Source organism: Octopus sinensis, linkage group LG7, assembly GCF_006345805.1.
Source record: "Octopus sinensis linkage group LG7, ASM634580v1, whole genome shotgun sequence".
NCBI lineage: Eukaryota > Metazoa > Mollusca > Cephalopoda > Octopoda > Octopodidae > Octopus > Octopus sinensis.
The window spans coordinates 17,804,482-17,816,601 of NC_043003.1; the positions used below are offsets into that span (position 1 = coordinate 17,804,482).

General features: G+C 36.8%; 1 protein-coding gene across 5 annotated transcripts in view; it reads left to right on the forward strand.

Moving 5' to 3' along the window:
* LOC115214228 (EF-hand calcium-binding domain-containing protein 4A) overlaps positions 1-12,120 on the forward strand; it is a 168,207-nt gene that overhangs the window by 40,530 nt on the left and 115,557 nt on the right. For all 5 annotated transcript variants that reach the window (XM_036504578.1, XM_029783347.2, XM_029783349.2 and 2 more), the window contains exon 2: positions 10,905-11,322. In XM_036504578.1, the coding sequence (XP_036360471.1) occupies positions 11,067-11,322 (256 nt within the window). In that variant the 5' untranslated portion in view covers positions 10,905-11,066. The remainder of the gene's footprint in view (positions 1-10,904; positions 11,323-12,120) is intronic.

Here is a 12,120-nt window from a genome sequence, read left to right on the forward strand (position 1 = left end):
CAAATGACCTACAGCAGAAATTAGTATTTATAAAACTGAGTCAGTTAATGAATCAGTCCTCTTTTTTTTTTTATTTTGCTTCCTTTTGAAATATTTGCTGACAGTTTGTATTTTTGGGGGAGGTGTGTGGGTGGGTGGGGGTACCCATTTTTAATACACACAGTATGAATGAAAGCAAAAATAAAATAGAGTAAATTGATCTTGTGTCAGCATAGGTGATGATAATTATTGTTGTTTGATTAATTAAATTGTCTATTTACAATTGAGAGCCAGTCATCACTGCAAACAGAGTGTGTGGCTTGGTATCATGTACCGTGTGTACCATGCTGTTTCTAATTATCTTAGGTGCCTGTGTAGTCATGGATAGACATAAATACCCACTTGGTTTTCTCACCCTTTGACCCAGCAGCCCATCAAAGATATAACAGCGGCACCAGCCCTCAGATGATACTCATTTTCAGCGAATAATTTCAGTTTGTCAATTGCATAGAAAAGATGTCAGTTTTATGATGTAACTATTTTACACATTAACCACCACATGTACCTCTTGAGGGTTCGTTCCTTAACTCCACATAACAACCAATAACAGGCCATGGCAGTTAATATGTTAAAGATAATGCTTTGCTAAAGAAGGGTGACTTAATATAAGTGAAAAGATTAATCAAACAGTCAATTAGTTATTTAGTTAAACGGTCAACTAATTGACTAATGATAATGAAAGGAATGAAACATAGCCAAGGCATACTCTTTTACTTGTTTCAGTCATTTGACTGCCTTTAGTTGAGCAAATCAACCCCAGGACTTATTCTTTGTAAGCCTAGTACTTATTTTACTGGTCTCTTTTTGCCAAACCGCTAAGTTACGGGGACATAAACACACCAGCATCGGTTGTCAAGCAATGTTGGGGGGACAACACAGACACAAAAACACATACTCACACACACACACACACAGATATATACATATATACAATGGGCTTCTTTCAGTTTCCGTCTGCCAAATCCACTCACAAGGCTTTGGTCGGCCTGAGGCTGTAGTAGAAGACACTTGCCCAAGTGCCACACAGTGGGACTGAACCCAGAACCATGTGGTTGGTAAGCAAGCTACTTACCACACAGCCATTCCTGCTCCTGTATCTCAGGTAATCTTGTAAATTCACTAAAATTTTTTTCCAATCCAAACCATATTTTATGATATTATAACAATTAGCTATAATGCAGTGAGATGTCTTTGCCTAGTCCCCTCACCCCCAAATTTCAGACCTTGTGCCTACAGTAGAAAGGATTAAAACAATTAGCTATATCTTATCTTTTACTTGTTTCAGTCATCAGACTGTGGCCATATTGGGGCACTGCCTTGAAGAACTTTGGTCACACTTAGTATTTTTTTAAAGGCCTGACACTTTTTCTAGTGGTTTCTTTTGCTGAACTGCTAAGTTACAGGGACATAAACACACCAACACTGGTTGTTGAGTGGTTGATTGTTTGATTAATCATTTCACTGTTATTAAGTCACCATGCTTTAAGCAAAGCATTACCTTTAACATATTAACCACCATGGCCTGTTACTGCTACAAATACAGACAAAAAATATACCTGCATACACACACACACACACACAACACACACACACACACACTACCAAAGCCACTCACAAGGCTTCGGTCAGCCTGAGGCAATCATAGAAGACACTTGCCCAAGGTTGTATGTATTTGGACTGAAGCTGGAACCAAGTGGGTGGAAAGCAAACTTCTTACCTCACAGCTATGCCTGCACCCATGTGAAATGCTGATACGTTTCTCATTACAGTATCATACTAATTAGCGAACCTGTTTGGTAGTTTGGTTGATTTTGTTCGAATTTTGTTGGTATTTTTAATTCCCATATTAAAAACCTTTTGTAAAACTATTTTAACACAGTTACACAATTACCATATTCCTTGACCTTACTGGAATATGTAAACCTGCAGTTCAACAACTAAGGTGGATTTTTGTTTTATTTTGGGAGACGATTCTTTAAATGAATTATCCTCAATTGTTTGAGTAAGTCTTTGATTTTTTTCTTTAAAATCCAAATAAGCTCCAGCATGGCCGTGTGGTTAACAAACTTGCTTTTCAACCACATGATTTATAGATAGAAAATGTATGGAAGCCCATCATGTTTCTGATCATCAGCTGGTAAACCAAGCCTGGTTTTCTTTTGAAATACTCTTTACTCTTTTACCTCTTTCAGTCATTTGACTGTGGCCATTCTGGAGCACCGCCTTTAGTCGAGCAAATCGACCCCAGGACTTATTCTTTGAAAGCCTAGTACTTATTCTATTTGTCTCTTTTTGCCGAACCACTAAGTTACAGGGACGTAAACACACCAGCATCGGTTGTCAAGCGATGTTGTGGGACAAACAAAGATATACAAACATATACACACACATACATGTGTATATATATATATATATATATATATATATATATATATATGACAGACTTCTTTCAGTTTCCATCTACCAAATCCACTCACAAGGCTTTGGTCGGCCCGAGGCTATGGTAGAAAACACTTGCTCAAGATTGTAATGATAGATTGTAATGAAAAGTAAAAAAGATAGATACTACTGCTATTACAATGATAATTCAAAATTTTTAAGTGGCTATAAAGCAATAACCTACAATTTTATAATTTTAAGCAAATGAAAAGAATGAAAAATTCTTGATTTTGTAATTTGATCATTTGACTATTAGTGCATGAAGTATACAAGCGGCCCTCAAAAAATTTCCTGTGATTAAAGTGGTTCATAATGTAATTTGAGTTGGCAGTAATTCTTTGAAGTAATACTTTTGATTAATGTTTTTAGCAACAAAGAGGTTTCAAAGAAAAGAACATAAAGTGAAGTGTTTTCTTCAAACTCTCGTTTCATACTTCAAAAGATTTTCAAAAGAAAAGTGAGCGTAGTTTACAAGTTGATGTTTGAAAATGAGTAACATTGAGTACTGGAAATTGGATCTAAAATTTTAGGTTGTGCAATCACTAGTGAGCAGCTGTCCGATACCTGATCTAGTTGTAGGGTGCGTCAGCAAGCATGGAAGCTGCAAACATGAACCTGGGTGAAGCTGACTATTGGTGCAATAAATTCAATGCACAGGCATTGCTGGCATTTTGCATGGGCGATGGTCAGTGATGGTTTTCGTCAGTCATGAGTGGCCAGCTATCCTCATCACACACGCACACACACACACTCTCTCTCTCTCTTTCCCTGTCTCTCCCTCTCTTTTTCTCTCTCTCTCTTTCTCTTATACACACACACACAGCTGCTTCCAGATCCACTCATAAGGTTATGATTGATCTGGAGTTATAATAGAAGACACTTGTCCAAGGTGCCAAGCAATCGGACTAAACCTGAAATCATGTGGTTGGAAAGTAAATTCATTAACTACACAAATATGCTTGGGCCTTTCATTTCTTAAATTCACTCTCAATAGCTCTTTCATACGATTAGTTCTGAATAACAAATTCAATTGGCAACCTGCTGATCTCTCACAGTTTAGCTATTTAAGTAAATAAATATGATGTCAGCCAGTTAACCTCTGTAATCAAGACAATACACTTGAGCTGTGTGGCAGAGACATATGCAATATGATACACTGCCTTAGATTATTAGAGAGGCTCATAACCAATCATGTATTATAAGAAACCACACAGCTAAAGATTTGGGGTAGGTGTTTGAGTGAGGTCATCCCAAATGAAGACACATGTACTGCTACTACTTAGAAAAGTGTTTCAACTTCCGTAAACATTGTTGTAGTACGTATTAGTCATGCTTGTGCCTTATTTTCAAAAGACTCAATATCTGTAAATCCAGAAACAGAATAGGAAAAAACAGCTATGACTAACTTTGGTGTGTAGGAGGAGGTTTTTACTTTTTAATTTCTCTTTTGATTCATAGAGAAAATATTAAAGCTTAGCTTAAAATGGATATACACTATCTTTACTTTTTACCCTTTTATTTGTTATAGTCATTGGACTGCGACCATGTTGGAGCATTGTCTTGAAGGGTTTTAGTTGTACAAATTGACCCCGGTACATAGGAGTATTTTCAAAATCTGATAATTATTCTGCTGGTCTCCTTTGCCGAACCCTAAATTACAGAACATAAACAAACCAACATTTTTTGTCAAAGTGTAGGGGTGGGGATGATGGTGTGACAAACACTGACACAAAAACATACACATAGATATCCTGCGATGGACCGGCGTCCCATCCAGGTGGGGAACCTATACGCCAAGAAACCGGGAAACCGGCCCTTATGAGCCAGGCATGGCTCGAGAAGGAACAGAACAAAAAAAAAGTTATCTATCTATATTCATAAACACACATATATACACAAAGCTTCCACTCAGTTTCTGTCAAACAAATTCACTCTCAAGTCTTTGAATGCCTCAGGGCTTTAGCAGAAGACACTTGCCCAAGGTGCCACACATTAGGATAGAACCCAAAACAATGCATTTGCAAAATGAGCTTCTTAACCACATAGCTGTATTTATTTATTTTCTTTTCAAAAGCTGACTTAGCAGGATGTTAATGTTTCTTATATAAAATAATAATGAAATTATTGTATACAGTGCTCAGGTGCACCACAACTTGTCAGAAAGTGCGTATAAAGCATATGCAGTAATGTACAAATGTCTAGAAAGTGAACAGTGTATGAGTCAGATACATGCTTGCGTGTGTATGGAGGGGAGAAAATCAGGCGTAGTGTTGGCGAATCTCATGATGCATGGAAATTTTGAAGGATGCAGTGCTCCAACAACTGACAACTGATGTCGGCAGATTGTTCCATGCTTCAGCAACTCTTAGCTTGAAAAAATGTTTCCGAAAGTCATGAGAGCTGTGCTGTTTTCTGACTTTGTAAACATGTCCACGGGTGTTAGAGAGATGGAGTTTGAAAAGGTGCTCAGAGTTATTGTTTGTAAGATGGTTAATAATTGTATGGGTGTCTGCCAAGTCCACTGCCAGATGTCAGAGTTTCAATGTGTCCATGCCCCGGGAAGTAAGGCGTTCTTCATAAAAAGGAAATGAAATTTCAAAAACGATATTATAAAGGAATGAATTCAGAATAATTATGTATTTGATAATAAGCCCTCATTCCTAGCTGTTGAGGTTTGTCGGAATACTTCTTTATGATAGTCCAGAATAATTGGTTCTTTGTTAATCACTGAGTGGTTAAGAAGTGCACTTTCCAACATAATTTCATGTTCAGTCCTGCTGTGACACTTTCAGCTTGTACCGTCTACTATAACATGCTTGCTTGTGTCAGAAAGAACTTGAAGTGAATTTTCTGAAGCTGGATGCTCTTCCTGTTACCAACTCTCAGCTGTTTCCAAGCGAGGTAATATTTCCCCGTGGCCAGACATGTTTTCCAAAGAAGACTGGAGATGAACAATGTTACTTGTATGAATGATGATGTTAATTTTAGAACCACCGCGTGGTGCTGAAACAAGGACATACACAAACACACAGAGGCATACCCATGCGCACACATACTTGCATACATACATGTCTGTGTGTGCATGTACACTACAGGTTTCTTTCACTTTTCATCTACCAGATCTATACACAACACTTTGCTTAGCCCAGGACTATAGTAGAAGACAATTTCCCCAAGATACCTATTATACATAAACACACAGACACACACAGATATGTAGGTAGATAGGCCGATTGTTTGATTGCTTGTTTTTAACTTCTATACCAGAATTTCTGAGAGACTTATCCACAAATTAAAATAAAATTCAATTAGTTTGAAAATATATGTTAATTATTTTTTTACTTGTTATATCCTTTAGATTGTTGTTTCACTTTAACTAATGGTATCCACAGTTGGTAATTAAGTCTGAGACGTTTGTAATAGGACAATTAGTATCTATAAATGAAGCTACTGCCTCCATACCTAATGTCATAAGATCTTTAATGAGAATATATTTATGTAAATTTTTACTTCTTAACATACATACATACATTATCATCATCATCATCATTTTAATATTCTACTTCACATGCTTGCATAGGTCAGACAAATTGTTGAAGTAACTTTTCCATAACTGAATCCTTTACCTGTTCTGTCGTTAAACATCATTCATTTTCAAGCAGAATAATATTTCTCCATGGCTGGACATGTTTCTATAGAAAATTGTAAACAAAAGTCACTGCTTCTATGGTGGGGGTCATCATTTACAATTATGTCAAAGCAAAGGAACACAAGCACAACAAATACCTCCTTGCATATAAACACATAAAAAATCTTCATCTAATGACAGTGTAATAGATATGTACTATAAGTGCTTAGGCATAGGAGTGGCTGTGTGGTAAGTAGCTTGCTTACCAAGCACATGGTTCCGGGTTCAGTCCCACTGTATGGCACCTTGGGCAAGTGTCCTCTACTATAGCCTCGGGCTGACCAAAGCCTTGTGAGTGGATTTGGTAGACGGAAACTGAAAGAAGCCCGTTGTACATATATATATATATATATATGTATGTGTGTGTGTATATGTTTGTCCTCCCAACATCGCTTGACAACCAGTGTGTTTACATCCCCATAACTTAGCGATTCAGCGAAAGAGACTGATAGAATAAGTACTAGGCTTACAAAGAATAAGTCCTGGGGTCGATTTGCTTGACTAAAGGCGGTGCTCCAGCATGGCCACAGTCAAATGACTGAAACAAGTAAAAGAGTAAGATTTACCACTAAAATTTCGGCTTGAGCTGCAGCTGAAGAAAGGTAGTGTTGAAGCTGCTTATCAAAGATGGCTAGAAGTGGTTCATCATTGAGCATATATATAGATATGAAACAGAATAAACAAGCAAAACAGGCAATATCACTTCAGAGCATTTAGTTTATAATCTATAATTTAAACATTGTACAGAGTGGTTATAATAAATACGTAAAGTCTCCTACAACTGTTTCTAGAATTGAGTAAAGACTTCTACATAAGCTAACTGTTCCGTCATCAGAGAGAAATAAAGAATAGCCTTAATCAAGAATAATAGCAGTTACCAAATCATCCTTAGTAAAAGATAATATCAGTAGCTGTTCCATTGCAGAAATATTAAGGAAAATCCATGGGAAAAGATGACAGAAGTTACCAATTCCATCTTTGAAAACAAAGTGATGTAGATATGAGTGGAAGGCCTTTGAAGTGTGTGTGTATGTATGTGTAGGTTTATTTATATGTATGTATATAATACAGTGAGAAATTCATTTTAGTACCTCTAAATTGAATTTCTCTCCCTTGTGGACTCGGAAATAACTTCCCTAATATTAATAATTATATATATATATATATATATATATAAATTATAAACTTACGTAAAAAGTGCAGGTATCATTGTGTGACTAGAAGTTTGTTCCCTAACCACATGGCTTTGGGTTCAATCCTACTGTATGGCAATTTGAACAAGTGTCTTCCACTATATCCCCAATCTGACCAAAGCCTTATGCATAGATTTGATAGATGGAAATTGTGTGTTGTTTCTGGGAAAAATAGTTTATTAATTTAAAGCTTAATTTTTTTTTTATCATAAAGCATTAAACTACTTGTTTCCTTTATCTCTTAAGTAATCAATAAGGCATTTATTGTCAGTAACAGTAAAGACACAAGTGCAGTGTCCGGTTAGCCACCTGGGTTTTCTGTGTTGTAAAAAAATACAAAAATCCTATATTAAAACATGGAAGTTCTCTAATGCCTCTCTCTCTCTCTTTCTCTCTCAAATTAACAACTGAATTTGTAAAGTCAATAAATTTGAGTAGTAAATGTAAACTGACTGTAGGGCTTACATCTGGCTCCCTATGCTAATTTCCTTTCTTTTTATTCACGTTCGTTTATGCATGTTCTCATTAAGTATGCATATATTAATGAAAGGGCTGAGATGTCATTAAATTTAATAATAATTCTCACTTCCTTTCAATGTTCAGCCGGGTAGCCGTATATAAATGGGTCTCTAAATGAACAAATTGAATAACAAAGGGATTTTTCTGAAGAAAATTTTAACTAAGCATAATGAGCTAAAATTTTAATCAATGAACCATGAACTGACGATGTGTATGTGTATATACCACTGGGAATCCATTCCACTTAATGGTTTAAAATTTGAATAACATACCCTGAATAGACTACAGATGTGTATAAATGTTGGGAGATCATATTTGAATGGTACACTTTTGCCTTTTTTCACCCTTTTCCAGCCCAGCCAGGCTCATAGGCCCAGTTTCTGTGGCGTATGTGTTCCCCCAGCTGGACAGGATGCCAGTCCATCACAGCATTACTCAAGAAACAGGAAGAAAGAGTGAGAAAAGTTGGGGCGAAAGAGTACAACAGGGGTCGCCACCACTCCCTGCCAGAGCCTCGTGGAGTTTTAGGTGTTTTCGCTCAATAAACACACACAATGCCGGTCTGAGAATCGAAACTGCGATCCTTTGACCGTGAGTTCGCTGCCCTAACGACTGGGCTATTGCGCCTCCATGAATGGTATATTAAATTAACAAATTTTGTAGTGAACAGTTTTTCTGAAGAAAAATATATTCAGCCAATGAGCTGACATTTGAACAACAAACGCATGTAAGTGGCAGGGAAAACTTGTATAAACGGTTCTTTATTGTCCATGTATGCATTTATGTTTGCTTGCAAATTTTCATATTTTATGTTGAAAACAACGATATTCCTCATATTTTTCCTAACAACTTAATTATGGATCTACAAAAGTAAGACAAAAGGAAACACACACATGCACACACTCACACACATGCACACACATACTGAGATCCCCTTCGGTCATGACTGACCATGGGATTACACCTAGAAAGTTACCTTCCCAGGCACAAGTCCGGGCAAGGTTGTTTATGGAAGACTAGCAGTCGCCCATGCATACCGGCCTCCCCTCTCCACGCCACTGATGTTATCCAAAGGAAAGGCAAAGACCAATACAGCTTGGCACCAGTAACGTCGCAAGTCATTTCTACAGCTGAGTGAACTGGAGCAACGTGAAATAAAGTGTCTTGCTCAAGAACACAACACACGCAGCCTGTTCCGGGATTCAAACGCACAACCTCACCATTGTAAGCTCAACGCTCTTACCACTGAGCCATGCACCTTCACTACACACACATACACACACATATTTATGTATTTGGTATTGACAAGTGCAATAGTAAACTTTCTTGTGGAGGCGCAATGGCCCAGTGGTTAGGGCAGCGGACTCGCGGTCGTAGTATCGCGGTTTCGATTCCCAGACCGGGCATTGTGAGTGTTTATTGAGCGAAAACACCTAAAAGCTCCACGAGGCTCCGGCAGGGGATGGTGGTGGTCCCTGCTGTACTCTTTCATCACAACTTTCTCTCACTCTTTCTTCCTATTTCTCTTGTACCTGTATTTCAAAGGGCCAGCCATGTCACACTCTGTGTCACGCTGAATCTCCTCGAGAACTACGTTAAGGGTACACATGTCTGTGGAGTGCTCAGCCACTTGCACGTTAATATCACGAGCAAGCTGTTCCATTGATCGTATCAGCTGGGACCCTCATCGTCGCAACCGACGGAGTGCTCCTACCTATATATATACATACATACACACATACTAACCTTACTTAATACTGTTCTCCCTCTCAATTGAAGGATCTTTGTTTTGCAAGTTTCTTGGTGAGCTCGCTGGTGCCATGTAAAAAGGACCCTGTACACTCTGCAAAGTGGTTGGTTTGCATAAGGACATCCAACCATTAAAACCATTCCATAAAAGACAGTAGAGCTTGGTGAAGTCTTCAGGTTTGCCAATTCCTGCCAAGCTGTCCAATCCATTTCAGCATTGCAGTTGGAAAAGGCGGTGAGCTGGCAGAAATGTTAGCACGCCAAGCGAAATGCTTCGCAGTATTTCGTCTGCTGCTATGTTCTGAGTTCAAATTCCGCCAAGGTCAACTTTGCCTTTCATCCTTTCGGGATCAATTAAATAAGTACCAGTTACTTAACCCATTTGTCTGTCCTTGTTTGTCCTCTCTGTGTTTAGCTCCTTGTGGGTAGTAAAGAAATAAGTATGGCAGATGGATATTAAATGATGATGATGATAAAGTTTTTGATAACACACACACACTCACATGCACACGTGTACACACACACACACACATGGAGTTTCTGGCAACCTAATGTATTTAGAGATGATATGAATGTAAAAATGTAATTTGGAATGTGTAATCTCAAAATCCTTTGATTATAGTAAAGCATTTTAGATGTTACATGATATTTTGGAATATGAAGCAACATTTTTGGAAATAATTTGTTCATGATAAGCTGTATTTGTACAGGTATTTTATTTTGAAATGATTTGATTGTAAAAATAATCTTTGGAATGAATTAACTGTGACATGAAAGAATTAGTGCAGTTTCTTCTTCTTCATCTTCGTTCTTCTCCTCCTCCCCTTTCTTCTATATATATATATATATATATATATAATAATAATAATAATAATAATAATAAAGGGTAAAATTAATTAATTAATTAATTAATAATTGATAATTTTACCAAGTAGTTCGGTATGTTAAAAGAACCATTTTTGGTAAACTTAAGCAAAATTGTTTTATAATTATGAGTATAATTATAATTAGGGTTCAGCAAAAGTTTGCTTCACCACATACCGAAATTTAGAAATAGCTGTTAAAACTAACTATTTCTCTATGATAAGAGATTTTCTTATGGTAGATAAATAGTTAGTTTTAACTACTATTTCTAAATTTCGGTTTGTGGTGAAGCAAATTTTTGGTGAACCCTTATTATAATTATACTCATAATTATAAAAAATTTTATATATATATATATATGTATGTATGTATGAAACCATATTTAATACAATTTTTATTTTGTTGTCTTTCAGATAGACGATCAATATAAAAGAACAAAATGATAGCCTTCAAAAGTCCTACACCTTAGAAGAATACACTCCTTTGTTACTTCTAAATTTTGGCAAAACTTATGTAAACAAAAAAGTTCAAATCAATTCATTCTGGTTCATAGTCGGATTTCCTCCAGCTTAACAATGTATGAAACCGAAACTGGAACCATGGGGAGTTCAAACCTCACTGTAGGGGAGTTAGAAGACATGCAGTATAAAAAGTCACGGGAACTGTTTATACTATGTGACAAAGAAGGGAAAGGTTTTGTCAATAAGTATGACTTACAGAGACTACAACCAGAGTTATCCCTTCCTCCTGAAGCGTTGGAACAAGTATTCGACATTCTAGATGATGATAAGAACGGATATCTTACCCTCAAAGAATTTACAGAAGGATTTCGTAAGTTTGCATGCTTTTATATTTAAAAAAAAATGTCTTTGACTGGCTTCTGTGCTGGTGGCGCATAAAAAGTACCATCGGATCGTGGCCGTTGCCAGCCTCCCCTGGCACCTGTGCCACTGGCATGTAAAAAGCACCAACTGATCGTGGCCGTTTTTCTATTTTCTTGTTTGTTTCACCAAATCTATATTCATATATAAACATATATAATACAGACAGATACACATATGCAAAGCCATGCAATACACCAATTTATCACTCTAGCCGAAACACGATGTCCATCCCAAATACACAATCTTTAAGATAGTAGGTTTGTACAATGATAAATAAGTTATTTTCTGCATGTTTCAGTAAGAAAACATTTATATATACCTCTTGTATGGACACCACACCCATTCAACTGACTGAAATATTTAGATTATTGTTATTTTTTTACTTGTCGTAAAATAAGATACAGCATTGATTTACCAACACCCACACATTCATGCATTGTTTAATGTGACCCCCACGAAAATCATTACCTGTAAACAAAATACAATAAAAATAACAAGCAAATGACTAACATGCAAAAGGAAAAACAAAGAAAAAAAAACAGACCAACCACACTGCATGGAAACTCCCTCACACTTCTAGGCCAAAACACATAAAAATACGATTTCAAGAAATTCCTTAATTCAAGGAGTTGCACTTGAGACAAAGTCATTACTCACTGGGAGGGATTCATTTTTCTAACGTGCGTAATAAAATAGTTAAGCCATAAATGTGTTGGCTTGTTTTTCAGTCATTTAAAGTAGTTTT